Source organism: Leucoraja erinacea, unplaced genomic scaffold (assembly GCF_028641065.1).
Source record: "Leucoraja erinacea ecotype New England unplaced genomic scaffold, Leri_hhj_1 Leri_1271S, whole genome shotgun sequence".
Taxonomy (NCBI): domain Eukaryota; kingdom Metazoa; phylum Chordata; class Chondrichthyes; order Rajiformes; family Rajidae; genus Leucoraja; species Leucoraja erinaceus.
Window position 1 is genome coordinate 12,501 of NW_026575530.1, and position 22,056 is coordinate 34,556.

At 48.4% G+C, this 22,056-nt stretch overlaps 1 protein-coding gene across 1 annotated transcript in view; it reads left to right on the forward strand.

Annotated features, from left to right (window-relative positions):
• The window catches only part of LOC129715601 (receptor-type tyrosine-protein phosphatase F-like), a 26,450-nt gene extending 4,711 nt beyond the window's left edge, over positions 1-21,739 (forward strand). Inside the window, exons 5-11 of the mRNA XM_055665480.1 lie at positions 9,560-9,630; positions 10,418-10,454; positions 11,991-12,088; positions 12,446-12,571; positions 14,154-14,311; positions 14,433-14,953; positions 20,847-21,739. Of these exons, the coding sequence (XP_055521455.1) occupies positions 9,560-9,630; positions 10,418-10,454; positions 11,991-12,088; positions 12,446-12,571; positions 14,154-14,311; positions 14,433-14,953; positions 20,847-20,995 (1,160 nt within the window). The 3' untranslated portion in view covers positions 20,996-21,739. The remainder of the gene's footprint in view (positions 1-9,559; positions 9,631-10,417; positions 10,455-11,990; positions 12,089-12,445; positions 12,572-14,153; positions 14,312-14,432; positions 14,954-20,846) is intronic.
• The last annotated feature ends 317 nt before the right edge of the window (positions 21,740-22,056 follow it).

Here is a 22,056-nt window from a genome sequence, read left to right on the forward strand (position 1 = left end):
GGCTGGGCAGGGGAGGGCAGGGCAGGACAGGGGAGGGCAGGGCAGGGCAGGGCAGGGTAGGGCCTGGTATGCCCATTGTCAGCGAGGGAAGGTGTGATCTTCCCAGGCTGTGGAGGCCATAGTGGATATATTTAAGGCTGAGATAGATAGATTTGTGATTAGTACGGGTATCGGGGAGAAAGTGGGAGAATGGGATGAATGGCCAGTTTCTTCCCAGCTGTTATCAGGCAACTGAACCATCCCACCACAACCAGAGAGCAGTGCTGAACTACTATCTACCTCATTGGTGACCCTCAGACTATCCTTGATCAGACTTTACTGGCTTTACCTTGCACTAAACGTTATTTCCTCATCCTCTATCTGTACACTGTGAATGGGTCGATTTTAATAGTCAGATTAAACAAGAACTTACCAGTTTCAAGTTTGATCTTTATTTTATGAGGAGTTATGTCGAGGGATTACGTGAAGACCCCACCAGCACGCATGCACGACATACTTCAAAGCAGCGGTGTGGAATCACAGTAATAGTAAGTGAAATAAACATAGTAAGATAAGAAGAGCTAGAATACCAGTTGACCTTTATAAGAGTGTGGGCGTGGAGGGCACGTAATCCCTCGACGTAACTCCTCATAAAATAAAGATCAAACTTCAAACTGGTAAATTCTCGTTTAATCTTACTATTTTACTTCAGAGTCACGTGAGTGACTACGTGAAGATTTTAAAAATCTGTGATTTCATGCCGTGGAACAAATCCATGCTTCACTCACTGCCGAAGTCATCCAAGGGAGGAAGTATGTTATCGTATTCAGACATGAATCAAATTCCAACAATAGCAATTTATTTTAACAAAATAATGCTCCCTTGGGCTAGATATATTACAGAATTCAAAATTGATTCTGCAAACACCGCAGGTTTGGTTATTGGCTTATTATAAAAGAATTGGAAGGTCTTCTCTCTAGACCATCCTGCTGTAGCCAGGATATGCTCCATAGGCACTTCCATTTCTCTAGCTGCTGGTGTTGCTGCTGCCCTGGTGGAATGAGATTTTAAAATGTCAGTATCCATCCCAGCAGCTCCCAAACCCAGTCTGAGCCATCTAGAGATGGTCTGTGCTGATACCCGGCCATTCGGCTGTTTATAGTTGACCCATATTTACTACCTCTTACCAGTTTTAGTAGTCTTAAGGTATAGTAGAAGGTGTGTCATTACACACAGTCGGGTGTCAGATGGGTATGCCTAGAATTCCAAAATATATCCTGATGTTTCCTGGTCTATCTTGTTTAACCAGTTCCAAGATGCGAAAGTTATCTTTTCTGTAGATACCATCATATTGTCCAGTCTCAGTTTATGTAGAGACTGGACCCTTTGAGCTGAGACCAGTGCCATCAGCATACTGTTCTTAATGTGAGCTTTTCCAGGGACAGGGACATTGCTGGTGACCAACCGCTTAGCAATGTTAGTACAACACTGACGTCCCAGATCTGGGAGTACCTCGCTCTAGGAGGGTTAGTGTTGTAAATACCCCTCATGAGTTTAGCAACTAGAGGGTGAGATCCCATGGAGAGCTGTCATGGTGCCGGCCACCAGTAAGCTGACAGGGTACACCTAGCGCAATGATAGCGCTGCAGCTCAGTCCTTCCTCTATATGAAGGCTGGACAGGAATTCCAGGATGTTGGTGATTGTAGCTGTATTTTACGCTACACCAGTCCTTGAGCAATACGACCCCCATATTCCCATGCTGGAGAGGTATTGCTTCTTTGTTGACTCTCAATAGGCCGCCGTGATCATGTTCATGGTCCTGTCCGTCAGCCCAGATCTAGCATGATGGACATATATGGTTCAGAGACCATGTCAAGGACCACAGGGACCCATGGCTGTGTAGACCAATCAGGCACTTCCAAGACACCTGATGCTGAGTCCATATGTAATTTGAATAGGACCCGACTGATGAGGCAGAAGAGGGGAAAAACTATATTAAACAATTTCCCCAATTCAGCGAGAAGCGTCCATTGCTGTTGCCCTGGTCTGGTTCCCAAGCGACATATGTTGGTAACTGGTGATTGAGTCTAGATGCAAATAGATCGATATCTGGTGTACCATATCGTATAGTAATATCAGCAAATATTTTGTGGTCCAACATCCATTCAGTGTTGTCATTACATTTTTGTGACCTGGTGTCTGCCACTGTATTAATCTTACCTGGTAGGTAAGTTGCTGATAGCCAAATATGTCTATTGACACACCATTGCCAGATTGTATTGGCCAGATTGACACATGATATCGGTTTTATTCCACCCATATGATTAATATATGCCACCATGTGGTATTATCAATTTGTAGGTGGACATGCAGATGGTGCATGGCTTTTAACCCATGAAACGCACCCAACATCTCTAAATAAATTATACCCAGTGTTTTTAGTAATGATGATTCCTATGTTCCATCTACCACCAGTTCTGGATATAGTGTTAGTAGCTCCTCAGCCATGAGCGCTGACTTCCGTTTGTAATGTGAATGATGGTCACTAATAATGATGGGGCTGGAACTATCCCAAATATTTCCCTTCCACCATTGTAACTCCGAAATTGCTTTGGCTGATAACTGCATAGGTCGATCAAAGTGACCTGCAAGGTGTTTTAGCTCTTGCACTTTTGCCCTTTTTGAGCTTTAATAATGCAAGGCCCAAACTGAGTAGCTGGAAATGCTGCTACTAGTTTCCCAATTACTCTTGCCACCTGTCGAATAGATGGGTTTATTTTGTAACAATTAATTTTGTGGCAGGCTTCCACCAAGTCTGTTGCATTACTCTTTGGCAATGATACAGACATGTGGATAATGTTAAATTGTGAATCCCAGAAAGTCCATAGTTGTGGATGGCGTCAACTTAGATTTATCTGGATGGATGATGGACCCCAGTTTCAAACCAATGTTTGGTAGCTAAAATTGCTGATTTAGCTAGTTCCAGGGTTTTTCCCCACAATTGATATATCATCAAGATATGCCATGACAGTATGTTTTGTTTCCTAGGTATTGCCAAGGCTGGTTTTAATAACTTGGTGAACAGTCTTGGGGCTGAAGTTTAACCCATTAGGCAACGCTATATACTGCCATAGTTGCCCCATCCAGTTAAATTTTAGTTATCGACAATGATCCCCAGTATGGGTACTGAATAGTATGCATCTTTTGGATCAATGCATGCCATGAAGTATCCCTCTGAAACTAATTGATTGGCAGTAATAATGTTTCCACAGTGGTAATAACCTCCATGCCTCCCAAAACATGTGTAACATTCCCCCTGTAGTACAGGTCCTACACCTTTTGTGTAGTTTGACACAATCTCAGTTTTCAGAATGCAACTGGTAGACTCGATGAGAAATTCTCAAAGTGGTGCTTTTGAATCTTCAAAGGGTTGTGAAAAATAAAAGCAGCATCACGGGTAGACAGGTTGGTGAAGAAGGCTGGCGTTCATCGGTCAAGGGGATCAGTACAGAAGTTGGAACACAAAACGCCGAGTATTTCTGCACCGCTATTATGGGAAACCTTCAGGCATATATTCGCGGTGTCATAATCTCTTACCAAAGTTTTCAAAATAAGGAAAATAAAAGAGAACTTCAGCGGATAGAACAGAAAATAAAATTACTAGAACTGGACAATGCAACTGATCCAACCATAAATAAACATAATAAGATAACTTTATTGAAATATAAAGTCAATAGAATACTATCGGCTAGAGTAATAAGATTATTCCAAATTACAAAACAAGCACACTTCGAATTTGGGGATAAGCCACATAAACTACTTGCGAGGCAACTGAAGCAACGAGAAAAGGAAAAAACTATTACTAAAATTAAATCGGATAAGGGTGAGTTTCTAACATTGCCTAAGGATATTAATAAGAGGTTTGCCCAATTTTATCATAATTTATATACATCTAAAATAAATACAGATGTAAGTAAAATTACAAATTTTTTAGATAATTGCAAGCTCCCAAAATTGGATAGTTTAGAACAAGAGCAATTAGAAGCACGGATTACTAGTGAAGAAATAAAACAAATAATAAACTCACTGAAAAATGGGAAGACCCCAGGACCAAACGGTTTTAATAATGAATTTTATAAAAGATTTCAGGAGTCAATTGTACCAAGATTAATGAATTTATACACGCAGGCTTATACTGAAAATAAACTACCAGAAACCCTAGCAGGAGCAACAATAACGCTCATACCAAAAAAAGATAAAGATTTAGATGAACCGGGTTCTTATAGAGCTATTTCACTTCTAAATACAGATCAGAAAATTTTAGCAAAGATTCTAGCTAGAAGTTAATTATATTAACAATTTAATAAATACGGATCAAACGGGATTTATACCCAAAAGACAATCATTTAATAATTTGAGAAGGCTTTTCAATTTAATGTACTCTCATAATGTGGACAATGAAGATATTTCAGTTGTCACGCTGGATGCAGAGAAGGCATTTGATCAAGTAGAATGGCAGTATTTATACAAGGTACAGGTGCACAACCTTTTATCCGAAAGCCTTGGGACCAGACACTTTTCGTAATTCAGAATGGAAGATTTTTAGCGTAGATTTTAACGGCTGGCTCAGTGGTAGAGTGCTCGGCTCATATCCGCAAGGTCGCGAGTTTGCGCCTCTATCCCGGCAGTTACTCGATCGCGAGTTTGAGTCTTCAATGTAGTTTTTTCTTGCAGAATAGGAGAGAATAGGGAGGGTTAGGCTGGGATCATTCTCTGCGAGATAATCTTAGTGCGGGAGACAAGTGTAGGAGAGGTGTACTGACTGTGTGGGCAGAACTTTGGAAGTGATTGCCCACCATTCTCAAAAGCCGCTGTGTCTCCCTGTCCCTCCAACTCCAGAGGAATCCGCTGCCCGATGGGCCACTACGGTGACAAGTGGCAGTTCGCCCACAACTCGAGCTGCGTCCCCTCATCCGCAACCCGGGTTCCTCTGGAGTTGGAGCGGGGCTGGGCTAGAGTTGTTGCCGGCTGTGAGTCTCTGGGATCTCCGTGCTTGCAGTGGGCCTGGGGGTCGGTGTCCCGATGAGGGGGCGCAGCTCGGGCTGTGGGCAAACTGCCACTTGTCGCTGTAGCGGCCCATCGGGGAGCGGCTTCTGGTGGTCCTGACGTCTCTCAGTTCCTGTCCAGGGGGATTGCCGGAGACGTCAGGACCACCAGGAACCCGCTCCCCGATGGGCCGCTACAGCGACAAGTGGCAGTTCGCCCACAGCCCGAGCTGCGCCCCCTCATCCGCAACCCGGGTTCCTCTGGAGTTGGAGCGGGGCTGGGCTAGAGTTGCTGCTGGCTGTGAGTCTATGGGATCTCCGTGCTTGCAGTCGGTGTCCCGTTGGTCCTGACGTCTCCGGCCACCCCCCTGGAATGGAGCTGAGACTGGGAACTGTACCGCCCTTGCCCCCTCCCTCTGCAACTGCAAACAACCCCATTCTCCTGCTCACCTGCAAGGGCGGTACAGTTCCCAGCCTCAGCTCCTGTACAGGGGGGTGGCCGGAGACGTCACAGCCCGAGCTGCGCCCCCTCATCCGCAACCTCAAGACCAAGACGCACCTTGCACACCATCAGCTTCTGTCCCTACGGGGAGCGTGTTCCTCTGGAATTGGAACGGGGCTGGGCTGCTGCTGGCTGTGGGTCTCTGGGTTCTCCGTGCTTGCAGTGGGCCTGGGGGCCGGTGTCCCATTGGTCCTGACATCTCCGGTGACTGGCACTAGCTCCGACGTGAAGACAGTGCAAAACCCCCGCGCCGGTGCAATGGGCGGGGAGCTGGAGAGGGGAGGGAAGGGGTCACACACATGGCCGGGAAGCAGAGGGGTGTAGGTGGGGTGAAACTTAAGGGAGCGACAATTTGCTGCTGCCTGCCCGCTGAGTTAAAAAGTTCTCATGCAAGACTCACGATACACTGTATACACTGTGTATCGTGAGTCTACCGTGGGAAATTTTTAACTCAGCGGGCAGGCAGCAGCAGATTGTCAATTATTAACCCTCCCGCGCAATATACCCTCACCTTCTCTTTTATGAATGGGGATTTAGTTCCACTTTCTTCGAGGACCGACCGGAGGTTCCGCTGTCACCTCTGCGGGCCGCCCTCGGTGAACGTTTTCAAGGACCTTTCTTAAAGGACTGAAAAAATGTCCGCTATTCGGAGGTTTTCGTTATTTGGAACTTCGGATTAAAAGGTTGTGCACCTGTACTCCAAAAATTTAATACGGGAGAGAATTTTATTAAATGGGTTAAACTACTTTACGATAGACCTACGGCAAGAATATTAACTAACAATACGCTATCTCCAAAATTGTACTTATCAAGGGGTAATAGGCAAGGGTGTGCCTTATCACCATTGCTATTTGCCCTTATGATAGAACCGCTGGCCGAAAGGATTAGAAATCACCTGAATATTCACGGATATAACACTAAGGACTCAAAGAATAAAATGTCATTATATGCTGATGATATCCTTTTATATATTACTAATACACAAACGAGTATACCCACCTTATTAACACTAATTGAGGAATTCGGCTCTTTTTCAGGATATAGAATACATTGGAATAAAAGCGAAATTATGTCTTTAAAACCACAGGATTCGAGACACTTACTAAAATTCCTCTTCAAAATTGTAACAGAAAAATTCAAGTATCTGGGTATTCAAATTACGAGAAGACACAAATCATTATTTAGCGCCAATTTTATACCACTATTAAATAAACTGAATGAAACGATTAATTTTTGGAAAACGCTTCCGCTCTCATCGATAGGTAGAATTAACGCTATAAAAATGACTTTCTTACCACAATTAATATATTTGTTTCAAGCGATCCCAATATATATTCCAAAATATTTTTTCAAAAAACTAGATTCCACTATCACTAATTTTATATGGGACTACAGAACACATAGAATTCAACAAAAGCATTTGTGCAAATCTAAAGAAGTTGGGGGTTTATCATTACCTAACTTTATGTATTACTACTGGGCAGTGCCTATTAAGAACATAATGTACTGGCTGGATAGTTCCACTCAGCAGTTGGAGTAGATAAGAATGGAGAAAGGGGAATGCTATCCGCACGATATAGGAACGATCCTGCTCTCACCGATAAAATTGAATAGTATAATATATAAGAAAAAAAACATTATTCACAATACAATAAGAATTTGGAAACAAATAAAAATATCCTTGAAATTAAATAATTTATCAGTACTAACCCCACTATTGAACAACCCCGCATTTAAACCTTCTCTCATCGACAACACATATCAACAATGGGATAGATTGGGGATTAGGAAAGTGGGGGATATGTATGAAGTGGGCAAACTGTTATCATTTCAACAATTAAAATTTAAATTTAAATTGAAGGATAATCAATATTTTAATTATATACAGGTATGTGACTTTATGAAGAAATATACACATAGATTTCAAACTATATTTTTAGACCTTTTAGAGGAAGCAATGAATATTAAGGCTGATTCACAAAAATTAATATCATACTTTTATAATAATATATTAAATAGAGAATCACCCTCAGCAGAAGCACTAAGGGAAGATTGGGAACATGAGCTAATGATAAAGATCTCGAAGGATAGATGGGAAAAGTATTTGATGAATACACATAACTGTTATATTAATGCAAGACATAATTTAATTCAATTCAAATTATTACATAGACTATATTATTCAAAAACGAGGTTGAATAAATTTTATCCAAACGTCTCTTCCAGATGCGATAAATGTTTGTTTCAAAACGCTAATATAACACATTCATTTGTAGGATGTACAAAGTTGAATAAATTTGGAGTGATATATTTGATATATTTACAAAGCTTTTCAAGTCAAGAATAGAACCCAAAATGGAATGGATTATATTTGGAATAATAGGAGAAGATACCAATTTAAATAAAGACCAAAATGTTTGTTTTAATTATGGGTTAATAATTGGAAAGAAACTGATACTTAAATTTTGGAAAAATACAACCATACCAACTGTTAAAATGTGGATTAGGAATATGATGGACATAGCACGCTTTGAAGAAATGAGACTCCGACATATATAAATATGACCAATTCTTAAGGAGTTGGTCTCCTTTCATCGACTTTTTGGAATCATGTGATGCAGCGGTGCCGTAAAGATTGCTGATTTCAGTTCATGACGTGGATAGATCTACATCTCCGAATACAGATTTGAAAAATTCTCTTTTAAGGGGCCTTCTCTTCTATTTCTATTTTCCACTTTTTATGATTTTTTTTTAATATATACACACTTCACGTTTTTCTACTCTCTACCATCTATTTTTCCACTTCTTCCTCTTTCTATTGTTTTCTTTTTCTTGTCTTACTTACTTCCTTCTCATAACATAAAACTAGAGGTTGTACATAGAATGGATTACGGTATGACATAGTTGGCACCTAAAATTAGGTTCCACTGTACTGTTTTGTACTGTATTAACTTCTAATAAAATAAACAAAAAAAATAAAAAAATAATTAAAAAAATGCTGGAGTGACTCAGCGGGACAGGCAGCACCTCTGGAGAGAAGGAATAGGTGACGTTTCAGGTCAAGACTCTTTTTCTCCAGAGATGCCGCCTGACCCGCTGAGTTACTCCAGTATTTTGTGTCTATCTTCAGTGTAAACCAGCATCTGCAGTTCCTTCCTACACATATAAATTGGGACATTACATTAGTCATAGAGTGATAGAGCATGGAAACAGGCCCTTCGGCCCATCTTGCCCACACCGGCCAACATGTTCCAGCTACACAGGTCCCACCTGCCTGTGTTTGGTCCATATCCCTCCAAACCTGTCCTGTCCATGTACCTGTCTAACTGGTTCTTAAACGTTGGGATAGTCTCAGCATCAACTACCTCCTCTGGCAGCTTGTTCCATACACCCACCACCCTCTGTGGGAAAAATTTACCAGTCAGATTCCTACGAAATCTTTTTCCCTTCACCTTAAACCTTTTGTCCTCTGGTTCTCGATTCCCCTACTCTGGGCAAGAGACTCAGGTTGTACAAAAAAGTGGTGAAGGCAGATTTGGAGTATTGTGTTGTTTTGGTCACTCTGCTAATGGAAAGATGTAAAGATTTAAACAAAAATGCAGAGAAGATTTACATTTGGTGGCCAAAGGGCCCGAACTATAGGAAAGGTACAGGATTAGTTACACAGTTTAGTTTATTGTCACGTGTACCGAGGTACAGGGAAAGGCTTTTGTTGCATGCTGACCAGTCAGCGGAAAGACAATACGTGATTACAATCGATCCATTCACAGTGTACAGATACATGATGAGGGAATAACATCTCGTGCAAAATAAACCCAGCAAAGTCCGATCAAAGTTAGTCCAAGGGTCACCAATGAGGTAGATGGTACAGCTCTCTGGTTGTGGTAGGATGATTCAGTTGCTTGATACCAGCTGGGAAGAAACTGTGCCTGAATGGGGAGAAGTGTCCAGGGTCTTCCTTGATGATGGTCTGTGGTGAGGGATGAGGAGGGGTAGTGTATGTGTGCCTGACTGTGCTGTGGCTTTGAGCAGATGACAACTCGCGTGTGGTGCTGAGGGACGGCAACAGTTGTGACGGATTCATCAACGCCAGCTACATCGACGTGAGTCGGCCCAGGGTCGCGGGGTCACTGGGGTCGAGGGATCACATGGTCGCTGTGTCTCCGGGGTCACAGGGTCATGGGATCCGGGACCACCCCCTAGCCAGCGCTGGTGGTGGTGGTGGTGATGGGGCCCACCCTGTGGGGAAGGAATGGATGGGCCGAAAGGTCTCTGGAGAACCCATGTCACTGGCGTGGGCAGACCAGGGGGTAGAGATCCCCACAGGGCATTGCCACACATGACACATGGCCTGGGGATCACCTCCATGCCTGGTGCAGCCGTGTCCCATGCATGTCCCAGCCATGTCCCACATGTGTCGCATGCCCATCCCCTGGGTGTCACATGTCGCAAGCATGTTGCTCACGTTTCACACACGTGTCCCAGCTGTGTCCCAGGCAGAGATCAGGGGTAAGTGGGGAAGGATCAAAGGTTGGAGGATAGTGGGGGTGGGTCGGAGGTCAGGGGTTTGTGGGGAAGTGAGAGGTCGGGGATTAGTGGGGAGGGTCAGAGGTCGGTAGTTCATGAGGGAGGGTCAGAGGTCAGGGGTTCGTGTGGGAGGGTCAGTCAGAGGTTAGTGGGGCAGGGTTGGAGGTTGGGGGCAATGGCCGTTGGTCGGGGGCAGTGGAAGGATGTGGGGTCAGGGGTTGGGGTCACTTAATGGTGGTCAAGGGGCAGTGGGTGTGTGTCAGGGAGTTGGTGGATCGCATGGCGGCGGGTCAGGGGTCAGGGGGTTGTTGAGTGACCCCTGCCCCTGCGCTGCAGGAGACTAATGTTTCTCCTTCCCCACAGGGCTACAGGAAGCCGAATTATTACATTGCCACTCAAGGTGCGTCTGCAGGAGGCAGAGACAGAGAACAGGTCACCCCTGACCCCACTCACCCCTGGCCCCACTCACCCCTGACCCCACTCACCCCTGGCCCCACTCACTGCTGACCCCATCCACCCCTGACCCCACTCACTGCTGACCCCTGACCCCACTCACTGCTGACCCCACTCATTGCTGACCCCATCCACCCCTGACCCCACTCACCCCTGACCCCACCACTGCTCACCCCTGACCCCACTCACTGCTGACCCCACTCACTGCTGACCCCACTGACCCCTGACACCATTCACCCCTGACCCCACTCACCTGACCCCATTCTCCCCTGAACCCACTCATTGACACCTGACCCCATTCACCCTTGACCTCACACTGCTGACCCCTGACCCCATTCACCCCTGACCTCACTCACTGCTGACCCCACTCACTGCTGACCCCTGACCCCACTCACTGTTGACCCCTGACCCCATTCACCCCTGGACCCCACTCACCCCTGACCCCACTCACCCCTGACCCCATTCCCCCCTGACCCCATCCACCCCTGACCCCATTCACCTCTGACCCCATCCCCCCTGACCCCATCCACCCTTGACCCCACTCACCCCTGACCCTATTCACCCCTGACCCCATCCACCCCTGATCCCACTCACCCCTGACCCCACTCACCGCTCACTGCTGACCATTGACGCCAGTCACTCTCCTGGCCTCTGCCGCACTGACCTCATAGTGACCCACGACCCCTGACCCCAGTCATCTCCACACCAACCCTGCTCACCCCAGGCATGCTTGACCCCTGACCCAGGCACACCTCACCCCTCATCGCGGTTACCCCGGCTGACAGGTCCCATCCTCCCCATTGATGATAGAGCCACCTCACCTCTCACCCCACGCTCTGCCCCCCCCCCACACCAGGGATCGGGGGGGGGGGTGGTAGGGGCACAGGGTCGGGGGGAGGGGGTGGTGGGTTGCAGGTTCGGGGGGGTGGGGGGTGGTGGTGGTGGTGGGTGGTCGGGGGAGGGGTTGGTGGTGGTCGGGGGAGAGGGTGGTGGTGGTGGGCGGGGGAGGGGGTGGTGGTGGTGGTCGGGGGGGGGGGGGTGGTGGTGGGGGGTGGGGGGGGGGGGGTGGTGGGGTTGGGGGGGGGGGGGGTGGTGGTGGTGGTGGTGGGGGTGGTGGTGGTGGTGGTGGGGGGGGGGGGTGGTGGTGGTGGGGTGGTGGGGGGGGTGGTGGTGGTGGGGGGGGGGGTGGTGGTGGTGGTGGTGGTGGGGGGGGTGGTGGTGGTGGTGGTGGGGGGGAGGGGGTGGGTGGTGGTGGTCGGGGGAGGGGGTGGGTGGTGGTGGTCGGGGGAGGGGGGGTGGTGGTGGTCGGGGGGGGGGGGGGTGGTGGTGGTCGGGGGGGGGGGGGTGGTGGTCGGGGGAGGGGGGGTGGTGGTGGGCGGGGGAGGGGGTTGTCGTGGGGAGGGGATGCTGGTGGTGGTGGTGGTGCAGAGGGGCGGCTGGTGCGGGTTCGGTCAGTGGGTTTGAGGTGTTGTGGCGTTGACAGGGCCACTGGCAGAGACAGTCGCTGACTTCTGGAGCATGGTGTGGCAAGAACACTGCAACCTCATCGTCATGTTGACCAGGCTCAACGAGCAGGGCAAGGTGCGTGACCCTAATCACTCAGCCCTCTGTCACCCACGGCGACCCTTCCGTAACCCCCGCCGACCCCTCTGTCACCCTGCTGACCCCTCTGTGAACCTTGCCGACCACCCCACGACCCCCACTGACCTCTCCACGACCCCTGTGACCTCCACCTACCCCTTCACTGACCCCCATGGTCCCGCCTAACCTCTGCTGACCTGTCCCGAACCCCTGCAGTGACCCCTGCTGCTCTGACCCCTCCTTGATCCCACGGTGAACCCTGCTGATCTGACCCCACCCTGACCCCATGGTGACCCCTGCTGCCCTGACCCCGCAGTGACCCCTGATGACCTGACCTGACCCTGCGGTTTGTTGCAGCCCAAGTGTGAGCGCTACTGTCCAAAGCGGGGGAGCGAGACCTTCGGCCAGTTCACCGTGACCAGAGTCAGCGAGACCAGTCCCGCCACACAGGAGTTCACCAGCAGCACCCTGCGGCTACAAAAGGTCAGGGGGCAAGGGGCAGGGCCTGAGGTTGGCCTGGGATCAGGGGTCAGCCAGGGGTTGGGGATCAGCCAGGGTGGTTGAGAAAGATACTGGGATAGGTGGAGGGGCAGGAAGTGTAGAGAGTGCAGAGACTGTGCAGAAGGACTTGGACAGGTTGGGAGAGCGGGCAGAGAAGTGGCAGATGGAATATAGTGTAGCAAAGTGTGGAGTCATGCATTTTGGTCGTAGGAATAAAGGCGTAGACTAGTTTCTAAATGGGGAGAGAATGCAGAAATCGGTGGTGCAAAGAGGCTTGGGAATGTTGGTGCAGGATTCCCAATCAGTTCATCTGCAAGTTGAATCGGGAATAAAGAAAGCAAACGCAATGTTAGCATTTATTTCAAGAGGGCTTGAATATAAAAACAGGGGTGTAATGCTAAGGCTCTATAAGGTGCTGGTAACGCCGCATTTGGGATATTGTGGGCAATTTTGGGCACCATATCTGAGGAAGGAAGTGCTAGCTCTTGAGAGGGTCCAAAAGTTTACAAAAATGACATAGGTTAACCTATGATTAGCGTTTGTCGGCACTGGGCCTGTACTCGCTGGAGTTTAGAAGAATGAGGGGGGACCTCATTGAAACATACAGAATATCGAAAGGCCTGGATAGAGTGGATGTGTAGATAGATTAAACATAGAAACATAGAAAATAGGTGCAGGAGGAGGCCATTCGGTCCTTCGAGCCAACACTGCCATCCATTGCGATCATGGCTGATCGTCCCCTATCAATAACCCGTGCCTGCCTTCTCCCCATGTCCCCTAATTCCACTAGCCCCTAGAGCTCTATCTAACTCTCTCTTAAATACATCCAGTGATTTGGCAGGGAATTCCACAAATTCACAACTCTCTGGGTGAAAAGGTTTTTTCTCACCTCAGTCGTAAATGGCCTCCCCTTTATTCTAAGACTGTGCCCCCTGGTCCTGGACTCGCCCAACATTGGGAACATTTTTCCTGCATCTAGCTTGTCCAGTCCTTTTACAATTTTATATGTTTCTATAAGATACCCCCTCATCCTTCTAAATGACAGTCCCGCCATCCCAGGAATCAATCTCGCGAACCCACGCTGCACTACCTTAATCACAAGGATGTCCTTCCTCAAATTAGGAGACCAAAACTGTACACAATACTCCAGATGTGGTCTCCCCAGAGCCATATACAACTGCAGAAAACCCTCTTTACTCTTATACTGAAATCCTCTTGTTAAGATTCTGGATTAGTGCGGGTGTCAGGGGTTATTGGGGGAAGGCAGGAGAATGCGGTTAGGAGGGAGAGATAGATCAGCCATGATTGAATGGCGGGGAAGACTTGATGGGCCGAGTGGTATAATTGTAATGGTTTAATGGGTTGAGCCTGGGTTCGGGACGATGCGGGTGTGAAGGGTCTTGGATTAGGGGTTGCGAGTGGGCAGGGGTTGGTGCGCGGGTTTGTGCGGGGGAGGGGGTTTGGCGTGGAGGACAGTGCAGGGGTCAGGGGGACGCTGTACCTGGTCTGACCCACCATCACTCCCCCCGTCTCTGCCCTGCCCCCCCCCCCGTCTCTCCCCCAGGTGGATGCGGTGGACGGCAGCTCCCGGGAGGTGCAGCATCTGCACTACCTGCAGTGGCCAGACCACGGTGTCCCCAGCAACACTATCAGCATCTACCGCATGCTCAAGCACATCCACCAGAGCAGCCACAACACCAGGCACATGCTGGTGCACTGCAGGTCAGGGGGGAATGGGGGGAGCTGGGGTGGGTGGAAGAGGGGAGTGGGGGGGAAGGGAGTGGGGGGAGGGAAGGGGGAGGGGCACAGGGGAAGGAGGGTAACGGGAGTGAAGTGGGGGCAGTGCGTTAGGGGGAGTGGTGTGGAGGCAGGGACGGGGGAGGGACAGGATCCGATTGTGGAGGTCTCCAGTGTGGAAGTCCCCATTGTGGAGGCCCCAATATGGTGCCCAGAATAGAGATTCCCAGCGTGGAGGTCCCCAGCTTGGAGGTGCCCAGTTTGGCGGTCCCCAGTGTGGAGGTGCCCAGTGTGGAGGTGCCCAGTGTGGAGGTGCCCAGTGTGGAGGTGCCCAGTGTGGAGGTGCCCAGTGTGAAGTTCCCCAGTGTGGAGGTGCCCAGTGTGGAGGTGCCCAGTGTGGAGGTCCCCAGTGTGGAGGTGCCCAGTGTGGAGGTGCCCAGCGTGAAGGTCTCTCTATGCAGGTGATGACGCGGGTCTCTGATCATTGGCAGTGCCGGTGTGGGGCGGACAGGAACCTTCATCGCCATCGACTACCTGCTGAAGATGGCGGAGGAGGAGGGAAAGTTGGACGTGTTCCGCTGCGTGGACCACATGAGAGGACAGAGATCTGGCATGGTGCAGACACAGGTGAGGCACGGACACAGGTGAGGCAGGGACGCAGGTGAGGCACGGACACAGGTGAGGCAGGGACACAGGTGAGGCAGGGACACAGGTGAGGCACGGACACAGGTGAGGCATGGACACAGGTGAGGCAGGGACACAGGTGAGGCAGGGACACAGGTGAGGCAGGGACACAGGTGAGGCACGGACACAGGTGAGGCATGGACACAGGTGAGGCATGGACACAGGTGAGGTATGTACACAGGTGAGGCAGGGACACTGGTGAGGCCGGGACACAGGTGAGGCATGGACACAGGTGAGGCACGGACACAGGTGAGGCACGGACACAGGTGAGGCCGGGACACAGGTGAGGCATGGACACAGGTGAGGCAGGGACACAGGTGAGGAAGGGACACAGGTGAGGAAGGGACACAGTCCTTCATTGTCACGTGTTCCGAGGTACAATTTGATTTAACATGCAGTAAAAACCAAAAAAGCAAAAAGATACAAAAGTACATAAGGATTAAACATAAACACAAGGAGCCCCCACAGCGGCGTGTAAGAATCCCCATGGCACACAGCATTAGCGGAGACCCACAGCCATTAGTCCAATGTCCGGACTGCTGTTACTATAACCATATAGTTAACAATTACAGCACGGAAACAGGCCATCTCGGCCCTACAAGTCCGTGCCGAACAATTATTTTCCCTTAGTCCCACCTGCCTGCACTCATACCATAACCCTCCATTCCCTTCTCATCCATATGCCTATCCAATTTATTTTTAAATGATACCAACAAACCTGCCTCTACCACTTCCACTAGAAGCTCATTACACACCGCTACCACTCTCTGAGTAAAGAAGTTCCCCCTCATGTTACCCCTAAACTTCTGTCCCTTAATTCTGAAGTCATGTCCTCTTGTTTGAATCTTCCCTATTTTCAAAGGGAAAAGCTTGTCCACATCAACTCTGTCTATCCCTCTCATCATTTTAAACACCTCTATCAAGTCCCCCCTTAACCTTCTGCACTCCAGAGAATAAAGACCTAACTTATTCAACCTTTCTCTGTAACTTAGTTGTTGAAACCCAGGCAACATTCTAGTAAATCTCCTCTGTACTCTCTCTATTTTGTTGACATCCTTCCTATAATTGGGCGACCAAAATTGTACACCATACTCCAGAATTGGTCTCTCCAATGCTTTGTACAATTTTAACATTACATCCCAGCTTCTATACTCAATGCTCTGATTTATAAGGGCTAGCATACCAAAAGCTTTCTTTACCACCCTGTATGTATGAGATTCCACCAAGGAACTATGCACGGTTATTCCCAGATCCCTCTGTTCAACTGTATTCTTCAATTCCCTACCATTTACCATGTACGTCCTATTTTAATTTGTCCTGCCAAGGTGTAGCACCTCACATTTATCAGCATTAAACTCCATCTGCCATCTTTCAGCCCATTCTTCCAAATGGCCTAAATCACTCTGTAGACTTTGGAAATCCTCTTCATTATCCACAACACCTCCTATCTTGGTATCATCTGCATACTTACTAATCCAATTTACCACACCTTCGTCCAGATCATTGATGTACATGACAAACAACAAAGGACCCAACACAGATCCCTGAGGCACCCCACTAGTCACCTGCCTCCAACCCGATAAACAGCCATCCACCATTACCCTCTGGCTTCTCCCATTCAGCCACTGTTGAATCCATCTTGCTACTCCTGCATTTATACCCAACAGTTGAACCTTCTTAACCACCCTTCCATGAGGAATCTTGTCAAAGGCCTTACTAAAGTCCATATAGACAACATCCACTGCTTTACCCTCGTCAATTTCCCTAGTAACCTCTTCAAATAATTCAAGAAGATTAGTCAAACATGACCTTTCAGGCACAAATTCATGTTGACTGTTCCTAATCAGACCCTGTTTATCCAGATGCTTATATATATATTATCTCTAAGTATCTTTTCCATTAATTTGCCCACTACTGAAGTCAAACTAACAGGTCTATAATTGCTAGGTTTACTCCTACAATGTCCTAGGGAATATCCTGTCAGGACCTGGAGACTTATTCACTTTTATATTTTTCAAAAGTGTCAGTACTTCTTTTACTTTGAATCTCATAGTTTCCATAGCTACTCTACTAGTGTCCCTTACCTCACATAATTCAATATCCTTCTCCTTGGTGAATACCGAAGAAAAGAAATTGTTCAATATCTCCTCCATCTCTTTTGGCTCTGCAGATAGCTGTCCACTCTCTCTCCAATGGACCAATTTTACCCCTCGTTATCCTTTTGCTATTAATATAGCTGTAGAAACCCTTTGGATTTACTTTCACCTTACTTGCCAAAGCAACCTCATATCTTCTTTTAGCTTTTCTAATTTCTTTCTTAAGATTCTTTTTACATTCCTTATACTTCTCAAGCACCTCATGTACTCCAGGCTGCCTATAATTATTGTAGATCTCTCTCTTTTTTCCGAACAAGATGTCCAATTTCCCTTGAAAACCATGGCTCTTTCCAATTTTTACCATTTCCTTTCAACCGAACAGGGATATAAAGATTCTGTACTCTTAAAATTTCCCCTTTAAATGTACTCAATTTCTCTTCTACATCTTTCCCATAAAACAAAATGTCCCAGTTCACTCCTTTTAAATCATTTCGCATCTCATCAAAGTTAGCCTTTCTCCAATCAAAAATCTCAACCCTAGGTCCAGTTCTGGCCCTCTCCATAATTTGAAACTAATGGTATTGTGATCACTGGACCCAAAATGCTCCCCAACGCATACCTCCGCCACCTGTCCCGTCTCATTTCCTAACAGGAGGTCCAGCACTGCCCCTCCTCTAGTAGGTACCTCTATGTATGGCTGCAAAAAACTATCCTGCACACATTTTACAAACTCCAACCCATCCAGCCCATTTACAGAATGTGTTTCCCAGTCTATGTGTGGAAAGTTGAAATCTCCCACAATCACTACCTTGTGCTTACTACTAATATTGCTATCTCCTTACATATTTCCTCTTCCAATTCTCGCTCCCCGTTTGGTGGTCTATAATACACCCCTATAAGTGTTGCTACACCTTTCCCACTTCTCAGTTCCACCCGAATAGCCTCCCTAGATGAGCCCTCCAATCTATCCTGCCAAAGCACTGCTGTAATATCTTCCCTGATAAGCAATGCAACACCTCCATCTCTTGCCCCTCCAATTCTATCACACCTGAAGCAACGAAATCCTGGAATATTTAGTTTCCAATCACAGCCCTCCTGCAACCATGTTTCACTGATCGCCACAACATCATACTTCCAGGTGTCTATCCAGACTCTAAGCTCATCCACCTTTCTTACAATGCTCCTAGCATTAAAATATGCACATTTAAGAAACCCCCCGTCTCTTATTCTCTGTTTATTTCCTTTTTTTTCTTTCTCCTCTTGTGTCCGAGTGCTTCCCTTTTCTGCTTCCTGCCACCCATTCTGTCTACTAGCTTTCGCTATTTGAGTCCCTCGCCCCAACCATTCTAGTTTAAAGTCTCCCCAGTAGCCTTTGCAAATTTCCCCGCCAGGATATTGGTCCCCCTTGGGTTCAAGTGCAACCCATCCTTTCTGTACAGGTCCCACCTTCCCCAAAAGAAGTCCCAATGATCCAGAAACTTGAATCCCTGCCCTCTGCACCAGTCTTTCAGCCACGCATTTATCCTCCACCTCGCTCCATTCCTACTCTCACTGTCGCGTGGCACAGGCAGTAATCCTGAGATTGTTACCTTTTTGGTCCTTTTCCTTAACTCTCCTCCCAACTCCCTAAATCCTCCCTTCAGGACCTCTTCCCTTTTTTTACCTATGTCATTGGTACCTATATGTACCATGACCTCAGGCTCCTCTCCCTCTGATTTCAGGATATCTTGGACTCTCTCTGCAGTCCGTGTCCACCCGAACATCCAAAAAGCCATCCACACTAGACTCCGGGATGTCCTCACATCCCCGCAAACATCGAGAACACTGAGATCACGGCACTCACGGCACTCCCACCGAGTCCTCACCAGTGCAGGCAGCACGTCCACCTTGTTTATCCAGCTAAACTGGGATGGAAGGCAAATAACATTTACCTTCTTTCCTCCTTTTCACCCGCGGTGGGGGCGATCGAATCAACCGCAGTCGGGGCGGTTGTAGCTCCCACAGTTGGAGTCGATTTCCTGCAAACGGACCGTCAGCTCCACGATGTTAGGCCGCAGCACGGACGGAGATACAACAAAAAAGTTTCATCTCCGTCGGGGAAAGAGATAAAAGCAGGCCCCCACCCCCCACCATATCATATATATCATAGTGTGTGTGTGTGTGTTTGTTTGTGGGTGCATGTCAGATTAGATTTTTGGCCTTTGATTCCTTGGTCCGCGAAAACCACATGCAAAAACTCCAAGAATGTTTCCATTTCACTAGCGATTTTGCTTTTACATTCGCATATCCGCTCCTCATTACATTTAGACATTTTTCGGCACACATTCTTTTTTAAATCCTTCCTCCCCCCTCTCCCCCTCACTCATTTTTTCGCCTCCTGCTGGCCAGCCACCATAACGGCTGCTGCCGCCCGGCTCTCCTCCAAAAACGGCAAAATTTTTCACATTTCATTAGCGATTTTCGCTGCTGCTGACCGGCTCACCTCCACGCCCCCCCCGGCCCGGCTCTGTCACACTGGCGGAAGGCACAGATTGGCTGGTCCCCCGCAGCTGTTCGCTGTCCCCACGGGCTTGCACTCTCCGAAAATCCTGCGCGTCAGCGGCCTGTCGGCCCACAGGCGCATTGAGGGCGTACGCAGCGTCTCGACGTCGTACGCAGCGTCTCAACGTTGTACGCAGCGTCTTGACGTACGCAGCGTCTTGACGGCGTATGCCTAGCGCGTGGCATTGCGCGATGACGTCAGGCCGCCCCCCCCCCCTTGCAACTGCACGTTGCGGGAACGGACCCAACGGGTCTGCACTTGGTCTAGTATACTTTTAAAACTCTGTGGGTGTGTGGGCGTACGGCATTTTGCATTTGATTCGTTACTCCGCGCAAAAACGCCGACATTTTTACCATTCCGCTAGCGATTTTACTTTTACATTAGCACATCCACTCTTTGGTCAATTATTTCCTCAGATTTTGAGTAAAATTGATCACAAAGCTCAAACAAAACTCAATTTGAACGGCTCTTACCAGCTGCTGACGCCACAATGTCGACATGCCGACCAATCCAAGCCGCTTCTCTCTCTCTCTACATTTGGCAGCCTGGCTCTCCTCCACTCCCCGCCCGCTCCAAGTACGCTCGCGCCGCGCCTCCCGCATCTGCGCTCCTATGCCCGCCCGCTCAGAGCCTCGCGACCAACGGTGGTCGCTTGAGGCGTACAGCCGCGTGGGGCCAGTCCCGACATCATACTCACCAATCAGCTGGGCAGGAGGCGGGCCGACTGAATTTGGACGTCGCACGGCATCGACACGCCGGGCGGTGACGTCATTGCGCGACGCCACGTGCTAGGCGTACGTCGTCAGGACACTGCGTATGACGTCAAGTGTAATACAAACTAAAGATGAACTAAAACATAGAAATAAAACAGACTAAAAACAACAAAGAGGAAAGGGATAAGCCAGGCTGTTGGCAAGGCTGCCTCTCACAGTGCTTCCTACACATTAGTGTGCGCAGTGTTGATGGCAGAGAGACAGGGAGCTGTCAGACGTAATGTAGAAATTGTGCATTGTGGCTGGAACAGTGTGTCTACTGTCCCTCTCTCCCCGTGCCCCATGTGTAACCTCCATTGCCCTCTCTCTCTCTCTCCCCGTGCCCCATGTGTAACCTCCATTGCCATCTCTCTGTCTCTCTCTCTCCCCGTGCCCCATATGTAACCTCCATTGCCCTCTCTCCGTCTGTCTGTCTCTGTGTGTAGGAGCAGTACCGTTTCATCTACCAGGTGTTGTTGGACGTGCAGGAGTTTGGGGACACGGCCATAGCAGTGGAACACTTCCCAGACTGTGTGAGCAGCCTGCTGACGGGGGAACAAGGACTGCCCAGCGTCGGCTGCAAACGCGAGTTTGAGGTAGGACTGGTGCCACCCACACACGCCCGTGTGTCTGTGTGTGTGTGTGTGTATCTGTGTGCGTCTGTGCGTGTGTCCGTCTGTCTGTGTGTGTGTGTCTCTGTGTGTCTGTGTATCTGTGAGTGTGTCTGTGTGTGTGTCTCTGTGTGTCTGTGTATCTGTGAGTGTGTCTGTGCGTGTGTCTGTCTGTGTGTGTGTCTCTGTTTATCTGTGTGTCTCTCTGTGTCTGTGTGTGCATCCGTGTGTGTCTCTGTTTGGCTGCGTGTGTGTCTGCGTGTGTGTCTGCGTGTGTGTCTGCGTGTGTGTCTGCGTGTGTGTCTCTGTATGTGTCTCTGTGTGTGTCTCTGTGTGTGTCGGTGTGTGGCTCACTGTGTGTGTCTGTGTGTGTGTCTCTGTGTGTGTCTCTGTGTGTGTCTCTGTGTGTGCCTGTGTGTGTGTGTGTCGGTGTGTGGCTCACGGTGTGTGGCTCACTGTGTGTGTCTGTGTGTGTCTGTGTGTGTCTGTGTGTGTGTGTCTGTGTGTGTGTCTGTGTGTCTGTGTGTCTGTGTGTGTGTGTGTGTGTGTGTGTGTGTGTGTGTCTGTGTCACTGTGTATGTCTGTCTGTGTGTGTGTCATTGATTCCCTTGATTCCACTAGCCCCTAGAGCTCTATCTAGCTCTCTCTTAAATCCATCCAGTGACTTGGCCTCCACTGCCCTCTGTGGCAGGGAATTCCATACATTCACAACTCTCTGGGTGAAAACGTTTTTTCTCAACTCTTAAATTAAGTCTTAAATTACCTCCCCTTTATTCTAAGACTGTGGCCCCTGGTTTTGGACTCGCCCAACATTGGGAACATTTTCCCTGCATCTAGCTTGTCCAGTCCTTTTATAATTTTATATATATCTATAAGATCCCCCTCATCCTTCTAAACTTCAGTGAATACAAGCGTAGTCTTTTCAATCTTTCCTCATATGACAGTCCCGCCATCCCAGGGATCAATCTCGTGAACCTACGCTGCACTGCCAATCACAAGGATGTCCTTCCTCAAATTAGGAGACCAAAACTGTACACAATACTCC